This window comes from Cetorhinus maximus, chromosome 18 (genome assembly GCF_964194155.1).
Source record: "Cetorhinus maximus chromosome 18, sCetMax3.hap1.1, whole genome shotgun sequence".
Lineage (NCBI taxonomy): Eukaryota > Metazoa > Chordata > Chondrichthyes > Lamniformes > Cetorhinidae > Cetorhinus > Cetorhinus maximus.
This window is the reverse complement of record NC_135896.1, coordinates 16,128,363-16,151,865: the sequence shown is the minus strand read 5'-3', so window position 1 is coordinate 16,151,865 and position 23,503 is coordinate 16,128,363. Positions and strand designations below refer to the sequence as shown.

General features: G+C 40.9%; 1 protein-coding gene across 3 annotated transcripts in view; it reads right to left on the bottom strand.

The window, feature by feature from the left end:
- Positions 1-23,503, bottom strand: part of setd3 (SET domain containing 3, actin histidine methyltransferase) — a 139,063-nt gene that overhangs the window by 53,984 nt on the left and 61,576 nt on the right. For all 3 annotated transcript variants that reach the window (XM_078562168.1, XM_078562167.1, XM_078562169.1), the window contains one exon: positions 19,621-19,877. In XM_078562168.1, coding sequence (XP_078418294.1) covers positions 19,621-19,877 — 257 coding nt within the window. The remainder of the gene's footprint in view (positions 1-19,620; positions 19,878-23,503) is intronic.

Below are 23,503 nucleotides of genomic sequence, written 5' to 3'. Positions count from 1 at the left end.
TCCCTTCATGCCCTCTTTGATGATCATCTCGTGATGAGACCCACTCCTTTTTCACTAGGCTGTACACTCCTTCTAAACTGCTGGCCATCTAACTTCCCTTCTGGCTCCTGATATTATTAACGGTTCTCTCTAGTTACAATGCCCGACACATAGAATAGCTACAACACAGGAGGCCATTCAACTCATCGTGTCCATGCCGGTTCTCTGAGAGAGGAACTCATCTAATCCTACTCCCCAGTCTTTTTCCTCTGGTCTTGCAAACTTCATAAAATTATCCAGTTCTGCTTTGAAAGTTATGATTGAATCTGCCTCCACTACTCTCAGTCAGTGCATTCCAGATCCTAACCACTCACTGCGTAAAAAAGTTTTTCCTCATGTTGCCTCTGGTTCTTTTGCCAATCACTTCAAATTGGTGCCCATTGCCCCAGCTCATCTGCTAGCGAAGCCCTTAACCCGAGTATTCCAATGAACTTCTGACCTTCTCCCTCATTCTATCCCCGCACAAACTTGAGGTCATTCAAAACTCTGCTGCTGTGTCCTAACCCACACCAAATATTGTTCAACTATTTCCCACGCGCTTGCCTACCTACTTTAACTCTTGGTTAAGCAAAGCCACATTTTAAAATTCTCATCCTTATTTTGAAATCTCTCCATGGCTTCATCCTCCCTATCTCTGAATTCCTCTAGCCTTACAGCCACCCCCCCTTCCCACCAGAACGCATGCTGTCCGCAAACTCTGGCCTCTTGAGCATTCCTGATTTTAATCATTCCGCCTTTAGCAGCGGCGCCTTCAACAGCCTAGACCCTAAGCTCTGGAGCTTCCCCCCTTAATCTCTCCAACACTCCTCAGAACTTACTGTTTTGACCAAATGTTTAGTTATCTGGCCTAATACCTCCTTATGTGGCTCAGTGTTAAATTTTGTTTGACAACATTTGTAAAGTACCTTGAGACATTTTATTAGGTTAGAGGAGCTGTATAAATGCAAGTTGCTGTTGTACAGGACTGAAAATGTCTAAGGAGAAAGAGTTTATTTTGGAGGAAAGTATCTGAAGATTTGCTAAACATATGTCAATACAGTTTTACATTACTGTTGCTGCCTAAAGGAAAACCAAACATATGCACAAGAGCATAGGTCAAGGAAGCAGTTATGTTGAACTACCAGATATTATTGAGACATAGCCACAGATAAGATATTTCAATACTGGGGCATAACTGACCGAAAAGGCAGAGTGAAGCTTATACTGCTCACCAGTATTTGAAATTCAATGCGAGGTGACATTAACTTCTGTCAATGTTGCAATGTGGCTGTATAACTTGTGGAAGCGCATAATGCTGAGCTCGAATTTCAATTCTCAGAACTGCTTGAATGTCAATATCAGACAAATTTCTGAGTGACAGACAATTGGAAACCAAATGGAAATTGGCCATCTTCCCCCCCACCCCGCCCCTCCCCAAGTAAAGGAAAAATCTGGTTACTGCGACACAAGGACGACCTTCAGACAGAAGCTGAGCAAGAAGAGGCATAAGATTTGAGGGGGGACTGGAGAAACTTGGTCTTCTCAGCCTTGAAAGTCAAAACTAGTTCAAACTAGGCTGAGATAACAGGACAACAGTTCACAAGCGCCTTCTCAAGAGCAATTGGGGATGGCAATAAATGCTGGCCTTGCCAGTGATGCCCACATCCCACGAACAAATAGAAAAAAGAAATACAGATTTAACAGTAGCAAATGACAATTCTTTCAGGCAATGAACATCTCCAACAAGACAGAATCTAAGCATCACCCCTTGACATTCAACTGCATTACCACTGCTGAATTCTCCATCATCAACATCCTGGGGGTTACCACTGACCAGAAACTGAACTGGACTAGCCTTATAAATACTGTGGCTACAACAGCAGGTCAGAGGCTGGGAATTCTGCGGTGAGTAACTCACCTCCTGACTTCCCAAAGCCTGTCCACAAGCACAAGTCAGGAGTGTGATGGAATACTCTCCACTTGTCTGGATAAGTGCAGCTCCAACAGCACTCAAGAAGCTCGACACCATCCAGGACAAAGCAGCCTGCTTGCTCAGCACCCCATCCAACACCTTAAGCATTCACTCCCTCCACCACCGGACACACCATGATAGCAGTGCACACCGCTTACAAGATGCAATGCAGCAACTCGCCAAGGCTCCTTCAACATCATCTTCTATACCTGCAACCACTACCACCTAGAAGGACAAGGGCAACAGGCGCATGAGAACACCACCATGTGCAAGTTCCCCTCCAAGGCACACACCATCCTGACTTGGAACTATATTGCCATTGCTTCACTGTCACAATCAAAATTTTGGAATTCCCTTCCGAACAGCACTGTGGGTGTACCTACACCACGTAGATGGCAGTGGTCCAAGAGGACAGCTCACTACCATCTTCTCAAGGCAATTTTGGATGAGCAACAAATGCTAGCCTTGCCAGGGATTCTCATGTCCCATGAACAAAAAATACAGGCAGATTCGTTTACATTACTACAAAAGCAAAATAATGAAGACATAGGAAATCTAAAATAAAAACAGAAAATGCTGGAAATACTCAGCAGGCTAGGCTGCATCTGTTGAGAGAAACTGAGTTAATTTTTCAGGTTGATGAGGTTCTGTTAAAGGTCATCGACCTGAAACATTAACTTTTCTCTCTCCGTATATGCTGCCTGATCTACTGAGTCTTACCAGCATCTGTTTTTATTTCATTTTGCATTATTGTTAACTCCTATTTATTCAACATAACCTAGAGATAAGCCACAAATCTTTTGTTTCTTTAGAAAATGGTCACAAAGGATTCCTGTGTAGAGGTCAGGAAACATCTATTTCTGTCACAAGGATACAGAGCAGTCTTTCTTGAGGCATTATGGGTGTGGCGGGGGGGGGGGGGGGGGTGCATGGGGCATGGAGATGGCAACCACAGGTCCCCACAGGACATGTCCATTGCACATTGTTGATAAGAACACAGTTGGTCTGTTTTGACTGATCGTGCAGTTGTTCATTAGTAAGCTCAGCGCTTAACTTGGCAGAGATCAAGCTTTTAAAAAGAAAAGCGCTCCCAAGACATCTGGAAACAGACCAACTCCATTCATACTAATGCTAGTAGATATGAATGACAAGGGGATTTCCATGAAGTTTGGCCACTGCCATTATTATGTAAGCATTTGGTCTCTTTCCAGGATTATTTAGCACCATTTTACAAAACTAAGATTGAGTTAAATAACCACAAAGTATTGGCTCTTCCCAAGTCTGGAGACAGACCAGCTGCATCATGCTTACCATTCACTGAGCTTGTCCGTCTCGGAAATCGTCATCAGATTTCCTTGCAGAGGAGCCTTTCAAACACTTACTTCCAAATAAGTAGGTAATTTAAGTTCCTGGAACACTTCACTGGGGATGTATGCTGGGATTCTCTAGAGATTTACCCAGAAAAGGATCTGACCAAAAACATGCTAGTTCATTATTTGTTCAGGTAGATTGAAAACTTTAATATAACATAACCAATGTCTATATTTTGAAAAAAAAAACTTTTGTAAAACAAGATTGTAAGTAGCAATTAGGCTCAGTTTGTGAGGAGCACCTGTCACAGATGATGGAATGAGTCCTAGTGATCTGGCTGTGCTGTAATCTCTGCACTCTCACGTGCTGTGGAGGGTAGGGTTTCTAGCTTAGGGAGGAACCAGTAACACTACTGTGGTGGAATGATGCATGGGGACCAGTATTGTAAAATATATACTTTTATATAAATAAAAATACAACTCTCACTTTCACACTTCCTAGTGTCAAACGTATATAAGAGAACACCAGTCATTTACTGCTGTTTTCTTCTGACTTTGGGGAGCAGCCAGTAATTTAAAAGCAGCTAAAAACTGAATTACCCTCTAACTGAATTTAGGATGTTCCTATTTATTGCAATAAAATATTGTCATTTTAAAAGGGGCACATAAAGGTTGTATGTAGTCTATGCGCAGCTCCGCTAAAGCAGAATACCTTCCCAAGAGCAACTAAGGATAAGCAATAAATGCTGACCAGTGACGTCCACATGTGAAGGAATAAGAGTCAAATAATATGGAATTAATACAGAGATTTTGGATTAAAAATTACTTTGGGTAAACTCACAGTAAAACATATTTTATTAGGAATCAAAATTAGCTTGCAAAACAACATGGTTAACTCTCTTCACAACAATCTGAATTCACCGGTAAGAAATACACACACCTAAAATTCGATATTCTATGGTTCATGCTATGTAAGCACAATGCTGTCCCTGATAATTAAAACCACAATCAAATAGAAGACTACTAGGCCTCAATTCTTATTATCTTGCTGGACACTGCACCTTAACTAAGCAAAATTGACCAACATGACTGTTACTTAAGGTCCAGTTTTCAGGAATAAATTCAAAATAACATTTCTTACAAACTGAAATTCAAATGGGTGGTCCTTTCACCAAATACAGAATATTAATTAGCAGTGGTCTATTATTGGTCAAATGACCATCTTCTACATAATTATCCCTCCCAAAATTCACTGTAAATATCTAACCTAAACTAGAATAACTTCAGCTTTGTTAGGTTGTTTAGATTGGCTTCAGATCTGTTCTGAACCTAATGAATCTCACACAATCGGGGATTAAGGTTACCTTACTTTGATGGATATCACTCCCTTCTTTTAAGAAATTTTATATCTATAATAAATCTAAAGCTTGGGTTCTCTTACAGAAATAAGAACTAGATATTTTTTCGGGATTTATCTAAGTGCTGTGATTTATGCTTTTCATATAACCACCAGACTGCATGCTTTTTCATTATAATAAAGTTGAGAGCTTAAAACTTAAATTGTCTCATTTAGTCTTCTGTATCAAAGACTCATGAACCTGACTCCTGTTCCCTTATGGTGGGGGAATATTTACTGAAGAGTTTCACCCGGACTGCTATCGTTTCCTTCTCTACTTCAAGACATCCCAAAAAGTTCCGAAATAATGAGATACTTTTGAAATCACTGTAGTGTTGCCAATTCTGGTTGGATCACAGGCCAGGAAATTTCATCACATGACCTCCCACCCTCACTCCTGCCATTGGGTGCCCAACATGTCAATCAGTCGATAATAGCAGCTATAATACTCTACACTCGAGGAACCACTGCAGTTACTGCAAGCTTTTACAAGACCACACGCAGCAGAGCCACAGTGAATTCTAGTCTTGCGGCTGCCCTACTATTTGCTGAGGCACCAGCTGGAACGAAACAAGGTGAAAAAAAATGCCCTATATTTTATCATCCAGGTTGTTCACAGGAGTGTACAAGAAACTAAATTTCAGGAAACTCTGGGATAACTGACAACATTAATTCACTAACTTTAGGTAAGTATACAGAACAGTGCATCAAATGATATAATTTCTTTTCCTTATCCTCCAGATTACCATGAGCTACTCCACAGAAAATGTAATAGTTTGTACAATCTAATCTTATATTTATGCATTTGTACTCATTGAAAAATAGTTCTCGTAAAAGCCTCATCCAGTGGCTCCACGATTCAGGATATGAGCATTGTGCTATAAAGTTATTATCTCCCTTAAATTGCGCTGCTGCTCCGTTATATATATTTCTGTTGCTGGTGGCTTCACTCAAAATAATGGCATGGTCCAGACACAAGTCTCCATTACATTATAGCATGGCTGCATTGCCTTGGATCTTCAATTCCAATCAGTGAGTTTAAGTAGTCTTTCACTGGAGAAAATGTAAAATAAGATTCACAAGGACAATACCAGAAAATACTGATCAGAAAAGGCTGAGCTAATGAGACTCTTTTTTCCAGGAAATAGGTCTCAGGATGACTGATAAGGGATTTTAAGATTATGAAAGCTTAGGCATGAAGTAAATGATCACATTCGTGGGGGGAGCCCAAGACTAAAGGTCATGAATACAAGGTAGTTATTAATAAATCAACTACGCAATACAAGGAAAACTTCTTTACATAAAAACATACGAATTAGGAGTAGAAGCAGGACTAGACCATTTGGCCTCCCTGAGCCTGCTCCGACATTCACTAAGATCATGGCTGTTCTGATTGTGGCCTCAACTCCACTTTCCTGTCTACCCTACCTCCTATATCCTTGAACTCCCTTATTAATAAGAATCTATCTAACTCAGCCTTTAAAATATTCAATGGCCCTGCCTCCACTGCTCTCTGGGGTAGAGAATTCCACTGACTAATGACCCTTGAGAAAAAAATTCTCATCTCCACCTTTAATGGAAGACTCCTTATTTTTAAAACTGTGCCCCCTTGGTTCTAATCTCTCCCACAAGGAGAAACATCCTTTCAGCATTCACCCCCATCAAGTCCCCTCAGGATCTTTTATGTTTCGGTAAGATCACCTCTCATTCTTCCAAACTCCAATGGATACAGACCCAATCTGTCCAACCTTTCCTCAAAAGACAACAGCTTCATCCCAGGAATCAAATGAATGAACCTTCTCTGAGTTATTTCTAATACAATTATGTAATTTCTTAAATAAGGAGACCATAATCGTACACAGTACTTCAGATGTGGTCTCACCAGCACCCTGTACAATTGTAGCAAAACATCCTTACTTTTATATTCCATTCCTTTTGCCTTCCTAATCACTTGCTTTACCTGCATACTAGCCTTTTGTGTACCAAGGACATCTAGATCTTCTATACCGCATAGTTCTGCGATCTCTCTTTGTTCAAATAACATGCTGCTTTTCTATTCTTCCTGCCGAAGTGGACAAGTTCACATATTACACTCCATCTGCTAAATTTTTGTCCACTCACTGAACCTATGTTCCTTTGAAGACTCCTTATGTCCTCTTCACAACTTACTCCCTTAAGTATCTTTGTGTCATCAGCAAATTTAGCAACCACACATTTGGCCCCTTCATCCAAGTCATTGATATAGATTGGAAACAGTTGAGACCCCAGCATGGACCGCTGTGGCACTCCACTTGTTACATCTTGCCAACCCGAAAATAACCCATTTAAAACTACTCTGTTTCCTGTGTTTTGATCCAGGATCAGGCCCACAAGTTTTTGGTACGATCCGGTTAGAAACCAGTAACTTTAATAGACAAAGTTTGAGATCCCAGGTACTTGTTAAGAGAATAAAGCCACAAGATTCTTTGAACAAATGAAATAAACTTTACTATACAAAGGTCAGAAAAATAAAACAATTTACAATATCTATTATATACTCTAACATTCAGGATTAACATGAGGTTAATGTGAATTAACAGGCAAACTGTGGTCAAACACACCACTCTGCACAATAAATAGCAGTAGAGACATAAAAACATAGAAAACAGGGGGAGTAGGCCATTCGGCCCTTCAAGCCTGCTCCGCTATTCATTATGATCATGGCTGATCATCCAACTCAATAGCCCGCTCCCGCTTTCTCCCCATATCCTATAGAAACATAGAAAATAGGAGCAGGAATAGGCCAAAATAGGAGCAGGAGTAGGCCAAAATAGGAGCAGTAGGCCAAGACAGATCCCATAGATTTCTCAGCAACCCACCCAGACGTCAGTAAACTCTAACTCGTTGGAACTCTGTCTCCTTCACAAGGGATTCCAAACTGCTCACTTTCGAAGATCAAGTCTCTGAATTCCCTCAAAGTCACTCAGATTCGGACCGCCTCAACAACTGCTCATCTCCCAGGGTTTCAATCTCATCTCATGATACTAAGTTCCCCTGGATTCCCAAGTCTGCATTGCAGCACCAAGTCACAGGCACAACTTCAGCTCTTCAGTCACGCCAAGTAGAACACCACTGCTCCAAAGGGTTACCTTTGCCCCAACAGCCCACAGCATGGAGTTATCGACCTTCTGCTGTCTTTTCAGCTCTCCAGAACTTCTCCCGAGCCTGTTATCCACAGCACTTGTACAGCTTGGAGTCTCTTTCTTTGCTCCTCTCCCCAGTGGTTCCTACCAGCGGTCTCCTCCCGTTGGTTCTTTCCGTGATTCATTTTCCGATTCTCATTCTCTCTCTTGGTACTTGCCTCTGGCCCTAAGATCTCAACACTGAACTGCGCATGCGCAGCACACGCCCGATTTGCACACATGTGGAAACTCCCAGGGTATATCAGATCTTTTAGTTTCCAACCTCCACTCAGAAATCTGATAAGTCCCTATTTCGTTACACCCGTTAGCTAACCAATCCTCTATCCATTCCCATTGTTACTCAAAGAGTGGCAAATGTAGAAAGCACTGCCTCAAGGAAAGTTGAGACAAATAGCACAGCTGCATTTAAGGGGAAGCTAGAAAAACACATGAGGAAGAACAGAATAGGAGAATATCCTGATGGGGGTGAAGTGAGGTGGGAAGAGATTCTTATGGGACATAAATGTCGGCATTGACCTGTTGGATGGAATGGCCTGTTTCAGTGATGTAGACTCTATGTAACTTCATTTTATGATGCATTTTACCTACAAATCAGTGTGTTACAAACTTTTTCTGCTATTACTTTGATGCTTTTTTTTCCCTTTCAGGTGCAACATTAGACTCCAAACCAGGGTTATTACATGGAATAAACACATAATCGCCATAACACTAGATGCAAATGTGAAAGAACGCAATAAAATTGCATTGGGTGGAAAGAGCACAAGAGCTATACAATCACTGATTATTTATCAACAGTTGTTTGAAATGAAAAAGATTTCGAAATCTGACCCCAAGATTCCCAATTTGAGAGAATTGGACAAATTACCCAACAGATTAACCATTAAGAGATGTAACTACCTCCAAAAGTGGAGGTTGTTAGCCTTTGCATTGACTTCTCCCACAGTCTCATTTAACCAGAAAAAGAAAAGAGCACAGGTCTGTACCAAAAGATAATAAAATATACATTAAAATATCTTGGGAAATGGGCAGAAGTTTGTTAACACATTGCCCTTTCATAGGATCAGTGTTCTTATGGGTTAGAGGCCTGTTTCTCTGTTGCTGTAAAAGTTCAATGTAAAGATGAGTTTGCGGGATGTGGATCCATAGCACAAAGCATCAATTTCAGTTAAAGAGGATCCACAGAGGTGTGAAAGTGTGCATTTCTGCATTAAGCACACTGGTAGGTTAGGGAGAAGTTTTCTGAGGCTAGAGAGGCAAGAGCAGAGGCGTGGAGAACGTGGGGCTCCCAATTTTGGATAGATTATCAAAATCAACAATTGAGGATAGATTATCAAAACCAATTATTGAGGAGAGGGGCTAGGCACTTCCCTTAATAACAAAGGACCAGGGGAAAGCCACAAAAGCCAAGTCTCATGCCCCAACTTCTACTGGTCAGATCTGAAATGACGCTGGAAAGACATTAAGACTATGTCACTTATTCAACCTATCAATCAAGGAATAGGACAGGTTAATTCAAAGAGCTCCTGGCCGTAAATAAATTATAATGGAGGTGGCATATTATACATTTCAAGATGATGATCTCCACCGCATTGCTCATGCTAGGCCAGAATATATGCTGTTTTATATACAGAAGTGCATTTTATCATGCAACAAAGTATTATTCGGCCGAAGTTCAATTGTGTGCAACCTTTAAGGCCAGAGTTTGATTACTGTGCCTTTTCAAAGTCAATTAGAGGTCATATTAGTGTGACTGCTTAGATCAACTATAAAAGGTATTTTCTATGCTTTCCTCAGCTAATCAGTTTAAACAGATGCAGTTAGGAGCTCGGGCTGGCTTTTTAATCTACAAGAAATAAAAGTGCAACATGAGGATGACATAGGTGCATTGGATTAAACATTTTTATACATTTTAGTTGGTTCCCATGTGTTGCTCACTGTTTTGAGATGAGATGATACATAGCATAATATTCAAAATAGTGTAAATACGTAGAGCATTATTCTGCTGCTGAGGTGTAGCTGCACTTAATGTAGCCTGTTCCTCTCCAGAAAGGAACTGGAAGAATGTCACTGGGTCTAAAAACAAAGTGAATTTGCACAAGTTTCTTAAAAAAGATTACAAATTGCACACACTTAGAATCTGTGTATTTAAACTAGACTATTATCCATAGTGATTGGGAGAAATAGAAGGGGGTGGGGGGGGGGGGCTGCTATCTCATCTCAGCTGCTTCTAGTAGACACTCACATTTTGGGTGGGGGAGTTTTACCTGCAACTAATTTCAATGGTAGGGTCAGGGGGCAGTAGTAGCATTTATCAGCAGCTCAACACCAAGACGAGAGGCGGGGCGAGGAACAAAATCGCAATACTCATTGGAAAGAGGAAAGATACGAACAGAAGCCCGAATGTGGTCAGTCAGATTGGAAGCTTGGAAATGTCCGAGTCAGATTAAGAAAGTTAGAATTACTGGAGGCAGTTAGAAGTCATAAGTAAGATGACCCACTGGTATAGGGAGCATGTTATATACTTGTATTATTTATGGCTTGCTATAATTAAATTAGTGACTAGTTTAGCTTCTATGAGCCATAACTTAAGATATTTCTATTCTAGGGAAAAAGTTGTGTAAATATTACACTAGCAAATTATAACAAGGTTTTTTTTAAAATAAACACAGGCCTATAAGTTCACCTTGGATGAATTTGCATTTACTACATCCCTTTGAAGCCAAGGTATTTTCTTTTTGAACTGCAGTTGTGATTATGTAGGCAAAGAACAGAGTAGCAATGCTCATAAAAATTGAATCACCCTTCTATTTTTCCTATTCACTGATTCACGATGAAGTATGAAACTTCACCCTGACTAAGCAGTGGGATAACAGCTAAGTGTGATCACGTTCTCAACTATACCACACACTTTCCAGCAGGTATCAATTGTTAGCGCCAAAGCTCTGCATCCCTATGCCGCTTATACAGGGCTAGATTTTGGGGGTTTTGTATAAACAATAGGCACTAGAGACCAGACTGCAGAGTTCTTAAGATTTTCATGAGCCCAGAGAATGAGTCAAAAGTTGCAGACTGTTAACTCCAGAAGCTATGCAAGTGATCTAGTCTTGATCACTTTTAAGTGCCTTTGTCAAAGTCCAATGTATTACAGATAAAATGTTTGTGTATGGTATGGCAAAGGTTACCTTTACCTCCAGTAGTTGAAAGACGACTCTGCACTCTATTCCAGTAGAGATATGGGTCGTTGGAAGATGGAAGTAAACTTAAATTATAACGGCTATAAAACCTTAATGCTAATTAAGTGTGTAAAGGTGAGCTGCACAAAGTCTGCATTGTGTCAGAAATCCTAATGCAGAAACATATATCTAGGTGAGCACAATAAGGATGTAAACTCAGTGCTTAACTTGTAGTAAAACGCTCCAAGTCAAGTGACATTCAGGCTTCTGGCCGCAGATTTGATACTTTATGCATTCCTGGTTTACATCTACAATGCTACTCTATTAAAGTCACCCACTCTCAGTTACTATTTTCCAACAAACAGGAATACGACACTGGGATGAAGTGACACTACTGTTTGAAAGGCTGAATTCTTTAGGTGTTATGGTGCAATATGAAGCTGTACTTCACTGTAGCACCTGCCACATGAATTTAGGTGCAGCAACTTATTTATGGCTGTTTTCATGGGAATTCTGAAAGAAAGAACTGTATCGAGTGCCTCATCATGCTCCCAGGATGCCCAAGATGCTTTCCAACCACTGAATTACTTTTGAAGTGAGGTCACTGTTATATGGGAGAAATTTGGCACCCAATTTGAGTGCATCAAGTCCCACGGACAGCAAATGGGATGAAAGATCAATGAATCTACTTTTTGATGGTTTGTTGAGAAAGGAGTCTGCGACTTTGGGCTAAGACATTGGGAAGATTCCTTACATGTCTGCTAGCAGTGATTTGGATTTTTACGTTCACCCAAAAATGCAGACTGGCACCTCCAAAAATACCAATTCAGCACAGAATTGTCATTCTAGATTGCATGATTAAGTCCTGGAATGAGACTTGAACTTATAAACTTCTAACTCAATTGAGCAAAAATTATTTTTTTTATATATACCATCTGCATGGTGCCAGGTGAGAGGCATAGCAGTGATCTCCAGACTCTAATCTTCCCTTTCATTCTTGACCTGGTTCTTGTCGACCCTGCCGAGAGGGCCACAAGAGGCCTGTGCCTCTCTGTGCCTGTGACAACATTTCTAAGGAGCTATGAAACATTAGGTGCTAGGCACCAGTTGAAGCATGGAATTCACCTCCTTTATACAAGAGAGATGGCAGTAAGAGGCTGGAGAGTTATACATATATACAAACAGCACTTTATCAATGTAAAAACACAGTAAGGATTTCAGCTTTTTATATGAGCCCCCCCCCCTCCCCCCGCCTCCATTTCTGCCTTCAGCTGCTTACCTTTTACATTATTATGCAGAGCATCTATAGCATTTGGCTTCATTATTACTTCATTAACTGGCCTTACAAAGTCCATAATGATACACAAACTAGCTAATTGAATTAGATAATATGGGATTCAGGTGATTTCACTGTTGGTTTGCTGGAAATTACAACTGTAATTGTGTTACATACTGAAATACGTGCAAGCACTGAAGACAGAAATGGAGGCAGACCAATGAATCCCTCGAGTCCTGAAACACAAAATGTGAAAATACAGATATCTATGTTATTTGACCTCAACTGTCGTATGTGGTTATGGTTTCCCCAAGAAATCCCATTTAAAGTGGCCAAAGCAAAGCAAGTACTTTAAACTTCTGATGAAACAATCACTCTGTAGACACGTTGTGGAAAAATGAACCACTTTATCTACAGTTAACACCTACCAAATACAACTAAATAAAGAACATATTGGATCAATTACATAGTAGCTACACATGAAATCTTCCCACTCTTCACACTGTGAGCGAAGCATTACATTTGCCATTGTTTTGTTAGTTGTATGATCTGTTACTTGTATAACCCTTTATAGATACTCTCACAGATTCAGTGCTGTCAGTAAGTAGTCTACGCATCTTGATTGCATGGAAATTGTATCCCCTTGTGATCCAAACCAGATATTGATGTCTTTCTCACATGTACTTCTTCAATTTCTTCAAAGGTGGACATAGTGAGTCATGTTTGCCATGAATTGATAAGTTGCTGAATTTAACAGCAAAGCAAATACAAGAACTACATTTAATATCAGATTCACTTAATTGAATCAGTATGACTTAACTTTGTGTAACACCACAAAGAGACCACTCCACACTTCCCACTTCTCCGGGTCACCCTGGTCCACTCCTCCATCACCCCCTACACCTCAACTCCCTCCCACGGCACCTTCCCATGCAACCGCAGAAGGTGCAACACCTGCCCCTTTACTTCCCCTCTCCTCACCGTCCAAGGGCCCAAACACTCCTTTCAAGTGAAGCAGCATTTCACTTGCACTTCCCTCAACTTAGTCTACTGCATTCATTGCTCCCAATGCGGTTTCCTCTACATTGGAGAGACCAAACGCAGACTGGGTGACCGCTTTGCGGAACACCTTCGGTCTGTCTGCAAGCATGATCCAGACCTCCCTGTCGCTTGCCATTTCAACACTCCACCCTGCTCTCATACCCACATGTCCGTCCTTGGCTTGCTGCATTGTTCCAGTGAAGCTCAACGCAAACTGGAGGAACAGCACCTCATCTTCCGACTAGGCACTTTACAGCCTTCCGGACTGAATATTGAGTTCAACAATTTTAGATCATGAACTCTCTCCTCCATCCCCACCCCCTTTCCGATCCCCCTTTATCCCAATAATTTATATAGATTTTTCTTTTCCCACCTATTTCCATTATTTTTAAATGTATTTCCATCCATTGTTTTATCTTTGCCTTTTAGCCTATTTCGATCCCCTCCCCCCCACCCACCCCCACTAGGGCTATCTGTACCTTTATTATCACATTCCTTAGATAATATCACCAACTTCACCACCTCTTTGTCCTTTTGTCAATGACATCTTTTGGTTATCTCCACCTATCACTGGCCCTCTATCCAGCTCTACTTATCCGCCCCCCCCCCCCCACCAAACCAGGTTATATTTCACCTCTTTTCTATTTTTCCTTAGTTCTGTTGAAGAATCATACAGACTCGAAACGTTAACTGTGTTCCTCTCCGCAGATGCTGTCAGACCTGCTGAGTTTTTCCAGGTATTTTTGTTTTTGTTCCACACTTCCCACATCTTATTTGACAAAATGACTAACTGCCTCCCAGCTGTTTTATCACTTGGTGAAAGCCATACAGCTTTCTCATTTACAAACCCGACTCTTTGTAAACATAGGATGGTAAAAAGTATGCATAGATCAAATGCTTTCCAACACAATGGAAACTCTTTCGAGTTATCAACAGCCACAGATTGCAACTCTTTCGAGTACAATCACAGTTCTTGGTTTCCGGGAGTGGGACATGAACCCACAACCCTCTGATTCAAAGGCGAGGGTGCTATGAACTGAGCCACAGCTGACACCTCTTCCAACACAATGGAAACTCTTTCGAGTTATCAACAGTCACAGATTGCAACTCTTTCGAGTACAATCACAGTTCTTGGTTTCCGGGAGTGGGACATGAACCCACAACCCTCTGATTCAAAGGCGAGGGTGCTATGAACTGAGCCACAGCTGACACCTCTTCCAACACAATGGAAACTCTTTCGAGTTATCAACAGTCACAGATTGCAACTCTTTCGAGTACAATCACAGTTCTTGGTTTCCGGGAGTGGGACATGAACCCACAACCCTCTGATTCAAAGGCGAGGGTGCTATGAACTGAGCCACAGCTGACACCTCTTCCAACACAATGGATGTGAACATAGAACAGAAGTAGGCTAATCAGCCCCTTGAGCCTATCCCACAAATTAATTAGATCAAGGCTAACTTGTACTTCAACTCCATTTACTCACCTTACTTATCAATCAAGCTCTTAAAAATTCAATTGACCCAGCAGCTATAGCCTTCCGGAGGAAAAAGAGTTCCAGATTTCCACAGCCTTTCGCATGAAAAAAATGCTTCCTTATTTCAATCCTAACTTGCCTAGCTGTAACTTTATTATGGTCTCTTCTGGGTTCCACCAACAGGCAAAATAGCTTTTTCTTCATTTATCTTATCAAATTCCTGTATCATTTGAAAACCTCAATTAGTTCACCATCAACCTCTTGAACTTGAGGAAATACAAGCCAGGTTTATGCAACCTGTCCTCATTACTTAGCACTTTAAGCCATGGTATAATTCCAGAGAATTTGAATTGTCCCCCTTCCAAAGCTGTTAGATCTTGCCTGTGGTCAGTACACAAAACTAGACACAATGGCCTGAATATTCTGGTCGGTGTGCGGGGGCGGGCTCTGCTCGCCGACACGTAAAATGACACGCAATGACATCGAGCATGTGTCCCGACGTCACCGTGCGTCATTCAGATCTTCAGTTCGGCGGGCGCACACCGGAGTCAGCTGCACGCCCTAACTGTCAAAGGCCTATTAAGGCCATTTAAATACCAATTAAAAGGATTAACAGAGCTGCCCGTCCAACCTTAAGGTTGGCAGGCAGGCGAAGAGCCCAGGCTGCCATGGGCGGGATGAGGTTTCATGATGGCTTTATAAATCAAGTAAAAAATTTTATTAAAATTCATTAACATGTCCCAGCTCATGTGACACTGTCACATGAGGAGACATGTCTGAATAATTTTTTTATTTCAAATAATAATAATCAAAATAATCTCCGAGGCAGCTCCATGCCTCGGAGATTTCTGCGCTCTTTTGCGCGCATGTGCGAAAGAGCATAGGCCCCGATTCTCCCTCCTCCCCGCACAGGGAGTGCTCAGTGCTTCTGGGTGCGCATCACGCTGGGCGGGCCTTACTTGGCCTGCCCACGTAAAATAGTGGCACACAGCTGATCGCAGGTGGCGATCAGGTGGCGATCAGCTGCACGCCCGCTCAGTCCCCCCGACAGGAAGAAAATTCTCCCCTATAACTTCCTGCTCCCATCTACACAACTTACCATGCTTCCTAACTTAGCATTATCTGCAAACTTGGATATATCACGCTTTATTCCTTCATTCAAATAATTAGAATACAGAATGAAAAGCTGAAGTCCCAGTACAAATACCTTGGGAACACCATTTGTCACATCCTGTCAATCTGAAAATGTTCCCTTTATTCCTACTCCATCTCTAATCTCTGCACGAATTATCTCACATGGCACAAGGTTACCTCCAATTATAGGCACTCACAGTTTTGCTAATATTCTTATGTAGAAACTTATCAAATGTTTTCTGCAAGTCCATCTGAAAAACATCCATTAATATTCTCCCATCCACCATACTAGTGACCTTCTCAAATTCGGTTAGCCTGTCAGACATGATTTACCCTTCATAAATCCATGCTAAGTCTCTTTTATCAGCTTATGTGTGTCCAGGTTCTCAGTCACTGTTTCTATTCATAAAGTGGTGATCTGTCCAAGGGCAGCTCCTCTGCTCATTTCTCTATGATTGGTGGCCATGCGTTTTCCTCTTCAGTTGCTTGTAAGCGCCTCCTATTTTCAACTTCATTGAGCAATATTACTCAGGTAAAGAATACACGAGGTGGTTTCCCATTGCATTCCTCGTGTGTGTTTAAAGGAAACACAAGGCCTCTTCCCAAAGGACCCTCCATCTGTAAGTAGCCGTTGTCCACCAGGTGTTAACAGAATCCAAGCCGGTTGATAAAGTCAAAACCAAGACACAGAGCCTTTCTTTACAGAGAGAGTTTCTTGACTTTGTTCAGTCTCATAGCTCTCCTCTCCCCGGTGTCCCAGCTGTCCCCTGTTTATATGTGCTCAAAGTACTTCATTAAATAATACCCTTCACTTGTGTATCTTAATATAATTAACATACTATTTACAAAAGGGTTCTACCTCTTGCGTCATCACCACTGAAAATTCACTGGTTCTGGCACTGACCATAGCTCATAACCCTGAGTATGGTAACCTTACCTGGGGCGAATCATACAAGGGTAGGGACAACCACCCCCCAAAGGTCTCAAATGACCCTGCTACCTTTTTCTATTGATACATAACAATAACTGCCCTGCAATTGATGTTAAGTTGGCAGGTCTTTAGTTTCCTGGATTCTTCCTCTCCTTTTAGATAAGAGTGACGTGTGTGATTTGCCAAACTGAAGGCACAATTTCTGTACCGAGAGCACATTGGAAACTTATGATTAATACGTCTGCAATTTCCTCATCTATTTCTCTGGGTGAAAACCATCCAAGTCCTGGACATATGTCTATTTAAGTCCTATTATTTTCTCTATTACCAGTTAAAAACATTAAATCCACAAGCCACTCCCCATAACTTATTTTAAGTTCCCTTGCACCTCTGGTAGTTTGTCCTCTTCCTCAACTGAGAGAATGGATGCAAATAGCTCATGAAATAAGCCACCTATTTCTTTGTTAGATTTTTATAGTCTCGCCTACATTCCCCATTACTATACCCCAACTTGATATATTTATAAAAGCTTTTGCTGCTGGTTTTAAAAGCCCTTGCAAGCTTTGTTTTCATATTCCCCTTTGCACCTCTTAGTATTTTCTTTGTATTCTTTTCTTTGTTGCCTTTTACAATTAATTGCTTATTGTTTTCTAAAAAAATCAATTCGCATATGAATGGCCTTTCAACAAGAAAAACTTCTGTGAGTACACATTGCTTATAAAAACATATAAAAGCAACTCTTTTTCCAAATGCTTTCGGTGGAGAAATAGTCAAAAATTGCCAAAACGCAAGATTCCTTTTCTATTTAACATTTAATCTCTTATCCCCATGGTGAACCAGAATTAAACACAAACCATGATAACTACTGGTCCTAATCAATATAACATTTGAACTTACAACAATATAAAGCTTCTTAGGGTATTCTTCCTCTGATGGAAGTTCTCAAATCTATGCTGCAGCACAAAAAGTCTAGAAAATGGACAAGTCCAATTTTTGTGTGGCTCTACTGAATTACTAAAATTGCATCAAAACAATCTGAAAAAAACTCAGCTGCACCAGGTAGTGGAACCCAAGGCAGAGATTTATGTCTTGAAACATGGTCAATAACCTGGCATTCTATATGCAACATCATTGAAGGAGCACCATTACCACAAGGACTGCAACAGTTCAAGCAGAAGTCCCATCATTATCCTCACCAGGAAACCAGAGACGAGCAAGAAACGCATTGGCCACATCCCAAGAATACATTCAAGAAGGGTGAAAGATTTTTCTTTTAAATCAATTGCAACAGGTGATATAATTCACAGCCTTTTGCAATATATAGACCGTATAACTCTCTAGTTATTTCAGAATCCTGCAACTTCAATTTCACGTTTAAGCAATTATTAAGCCCAATAATCTTCCTTTAATTATAGTTGGTTCTTACAGAGCTCTGGTGCTCAATCCAGTTTGTGAAACTGTTTCAGTCAAGCAGGAGAAGCTGGCTCTAATTGTCAGCCGTGGCTCAGCTGGTATGCACTCTTGCCTCCAAGTCAGAAGCATGTGGGTTCAACTCCCACTCTAGAACTTGAACACAACAGTCTAGATTCACACTCTAGTGCAGTACCGAAGGAGTGCTGCACTGTCGGAGGTGCAGTCTTTGAGATGAGATGTTAAACTGAGGGCCCAACTGCCTTCTTAGCTTCAGGTTAAAGATCCCTTGGCACTATTTCAAATAAGAGCTGGGGAATAAATTCTGGTGTCCTGGCCAATATTTCTCCCTTAATCAACATCACAAAAGACAAATTATCTGATCATTAACATTGCTGTTTGTGGGAGTTCGCTGTGCGCAAATCAGCTGCTATTTTTTCTTCATTACAAAGCTTCAAAAGTTCTTCTCTGGCTGCAAAGTGCTTCTCAAAATCTGGTAGTTGTGAAAGGCCCTATACAAATGCAAGCCTTTATTTATACCACAGGTGTCCTGTACAGACCCAAAACATTAGACTTAAAACAGGGACTAAAATTTAGATGGTGTTTGAGACTCCTTTAATATACTAGTTATCCAAGTAAGGCTGATGTGAAGTTCAAAGGTGTCTTCATAGTACATGATTCCCCTCACCAGCTGGAATCAAATTTTGTAGCACAATGATTAAGCCTGCCAATCACATGGTACAGTTTTCTTTTTGGAACAGTAATCATCAATTTTTGGCAGTGATCAATGATCATTGGGGCAGGGTTGAAGATGAGTACAGTTAAAATGAGCTATGGCACATGAACATGCCAGAGCGCAAAATATTAAATCTACATTGTGAGAGGATTAATGTTTCAAAACCATTAAATTAACTATTCCAATAACTGTTGCAACACAAAGATACAATTCATCCCTTTCCTCCCCAAAAGCAATTAACTTCTAATTGGCCTCAGGATGGGCTACGTTTTACAAGAATTATACTTTAGCACCCTAATGCAATAGTCCCACTTTAGCAGCAGAATAACACAACATGCAAGGTAACACATTATGATGCATTTGTCATAAACAAGTCATATTGGAATGTGAGCGGTGCTGCGGTAGAACCATCAGTAGTTAATCAAAATATTAAAAAATGCCTCCAAGGCTAGACTGAATTTGATATTGTATTTTTAAAGAAACTGAAATGGTGCCAGCTGATTTGTTGGAATTAGGATTCTCCTTCAAAAGTACACTTAAAAAAGCTACAATGAGTGAACTCACCTGGATAAGTTTATAGAAGTAAGCGTACTGTCGAGCGGTATTTTTATACTGACTGAAAACATCATGGATGGCTTGTGTTGACTGGAGGTAATGTACTTCTTCCTCTTCGAAATACAAAGGGGTATGATACTCCATAGGTAATGTCTTAATGTAGGGCAACCAGAAGGAATTGGGATTCAAACGTTCACAAAGCAGGTGAAATGCGAGGGTAATATTTCCCATGGCTTGCAGTATCCGGTCCTGGGTATAAACGGGACCTGCATTTCAAAGGAGGTACAGATTTTAGGCTAGAATCAATGCAACAGTAAGAGAAATAATTAAATAACCTCTACGGCCATCAGCAAGTCCAAGAAACTACTGCCTCTGTAAGGTACCCAGCTTTCAGCACAGGCAATTCAGTGCTGTGAATAGCACAAACATTACAGTATTAAGGATACTGAAAGCATCAGGGCTTACTTCATTACAACTCTCACTTTTTAAAGACAATTTCAAAGAGAAAAACAATATAACTTAAAATCCAAAACAAGTAGAATACATCCTACAATGCTATGTTCGCCTATCTCTCAAAAGGACTATTCCATTGTAGTGACGGGGTAATCCAAGCCATGCCCACATCATCCACCACCACCAGTCCCCAATCCATTTCCACAGTTCACTCAGAACAGTTTATATGAAAATACCAAAGTACTGCAAATTTTGCAGCAATGCTCAAGCTGTAGATTTAGGAATGTGAGCGCAGAATGCCTGTCCAAGAACCACTGAGTAATGACATTAATTTGGCAGGCTAATTTCAAAATGCAAGAATGTTTGTCCATAGAGCATTCAAACTGGTATTCCTAAAAATTTTATTGAATATGTAGCTAGGAAGAAAACATGAACATCCTTCCCGCTTATTCCCATCAGCAGCCTTTCAATTCCACCCAACCTCATCACAGAAGTTTCAGCAGTTGAGGACCTTTGTTTTATGGCCAAAACTAATAGTAGTCCTTTATTTGTTTGCAGTTTTTCTTCACTAGTTGGACTGTGCAAGTAATTAACATAATAGCACAGCAGGAAATAAATACATAGCAGCACACTTTAAAATCAGAATTGCAAAGCACCAGCTTACTAAAACAGGCGCATAATTGTTTTGATGGGATCCAGCTCTGGAAGTTCAAAGCCCATCAAAGGAAAAAAAATTACTTTGGTATAATACATCTTGGCTCCAATACAATTTTATTTTGCATGAGCACCAATTTGACACCTGGGTTAAAAAACAGCTCTGGTAAAAGAAATGAAGAACATCTGAATTTAATCCAGATTTGAAGGAGTTTGAGTTTTTGTTTGGTAATTAAAGTAGGTTTCTCATGGCCTGAATTTTACACTTCCCAACCAGTAGGCTTTTAGGCAGGGTGGAGGGTGGGAGGGGTGGGGGAAGCGTGAAATTGAAGGGATGGGATTCCCTCTAGGTTCCCACCCGCCTTGACCACACAGTGATTTTATGCTGGGCTGGGTAAGACCTTGGATGAGAAGCCCACCCTTGCCCCAACTGAGGCCTTTCCTGCCCAGCCTCAATTTTTAGGCTGGCGGGAAGATTGAACATCCATGAGGGAAGCCTGAAATACAACAGGGTTACACCCAGGGTGGGAAGGTGTGGGGGGCCCTCCTTCAGAAGCCCCCTTCTTAAGTCCGGCGCCCCCCCCTTAAGGTCCAGTGACCTCTGGAATTCCCTCCACACTGGCCTCTTCCCCGAGACCCCGATTGCGTCCCCCCAGGCCTCTCCTACCCTCCCTGCCCTGGGACCCGCCCGAACTTAACTAGGCATCCAGTTCACGGACTTATCCTCCGACATCTTCTTGAACTTCCTTTTCTGTCCACTGAAGCGCTGTTGGACTGGCCAGCAGCTCTCTAAGGCGGGACCCTCCTTTTGAGTGAGGGGCAGAAGTTCCGCCTGCAGTCAATTCGCGCTCAATGAGGCGTAAATTATCTGTGGGGCTGTCTGAGTCGGCAGGGGTGTGTTCCATACCGACTCTTCACTTGGCAGGAAACAAGGCCTCATCATCCTAAAAATTCAGGCTCGTGAGTTTTGAGTACCACAGCTACCAGGCTTGAAATTCACCTGACAATATAGATAGGGTTTTGTCGGTTCATAGTTTTGACATTGGATAGATAAATTGGGGGAGGGGGTAATGGGGGAAAGTGAGAAGAAGAAACCATAGTGTGGTGCCCCTGAAGATAGATAAAATGAAGGAGGTGAACTGAACATTCAAATGAAGGTTTTCTTAAGTAGGGACTGCTTCAAATTTCAACATGTAAGTCTGTAACACCATGTTCTCTAGTTACTGCATTTGTGTTCTCCCCACACATATTTATGCCTTTACAAATACACAACAGAAAGTTTCTCCATAGTTGTCAACACCACGGTAAATCATCGGGAGTTGTAATTCTAAAGGAAGTGAGTAATTTCAGTCTCTCCTCCCACAGAGAAATTCACTGGAAGCTGTGAGGCAGGCGAATGATAATGTCAGCTGATGACTAGAAAATCAAACTCACCAGTATTTACTATTGTAGTTAATCCTCCATCAAACCAGCTGGGCGGTGAACTTTGATGCTGAGGAAACTGCTTGCAACTCTCCAAGCAGGAGAACGCCCATCAGACTAAACAAGATACTTTACATTTCTAACACTATTCAACCTTTGGCATCAATTAATCTGCTTTGAGATATGAGGGGTAATATTTGCTAGTTTTTTTTGGATGGGGGAGGGAAGGAGGTGGCGACAGTCTCATTTTTACATTGAAAACTGGCAAATGATATGCTATTTTGAAACTTAAGATAGAAGAGTGTACAGATAATCCACAAGGCTACACCTATAAGAAAATATTAATTTTAAAATTCGTAGGATAGTGTTGGTAGGATTACATGAAAAGCACAATTGTAAAATTAGTGAGAATTACACACTGATCAGTACAGCTCTGTAAATTTAGATGATGCTTGTACTTTTTAAAAAATCTATAATATAATAAATTTGCTATTATTTGGGCATCACTATTCTGTCATGCCTTCAGATGTTGTTGATGGGAGCTAGCTCTCATTATAGTAACACCTTCAGCTGCATGTCTCCCACTAGATGGTGCTATGTAAAGTACAGATCCCGCAATCCATGCAAGCAGCGTCACTATTATGTTGAAAGGGAGCAACTCTCTATTGTCATTCTATAGGCAATCCCACAGCAGAGCTACTACTTGAATATAACTTCTTGTACCAAATTAAATACTGGCCCATGATTTGCTGTCAAAATAATGGCGAGGCTAACAGTGCTTCTTGTTATTTACACACAAATGCCCAAGGGCAACCAAGGATAGCTGCAGGGTTAAAGTCAGAAATCCTAAATTTGCTGTTGAATGTGCTACTCTGCCACTAGCTTTGTGAAAACTGTAATTTATTGCTTACAACACTATCGAAATGCTTTGAGCAGCAGGACTATAATGCATTTGGAGTAGTAGTTATGAACTAAACTCACCAAAGAAAATTAGTGTTGGTCTGCAATGATGCCAAGGAGCCTGTTTTGAAGCCATTTAAAGTCTAATTTAATTAGGCCTGGATTAGCTGTCAGAGATTCTTTTAATAACGGGCTAATTATTAATTACTGCCAAAGGATCTTTCTGGCATCAAAAATTATCATGAAAGTGTAATAATTTTCATCATATTATTTTGATTTATTGTAAATGTAGGTTAATAGTGGGTTTGGGTTAGTTTCTGTGCAAAGGTTTGTGTGTGTGGGTTTTAATTGAATTACAGACAGCTGGTCTTGGTGCTTTGATGTATCCGAAGAGAAGCTAGGTTTGGAATGCTAAATACATAAACATGGCTTATTTTTTATTTTAGTTTTAGAATGTGAGGTG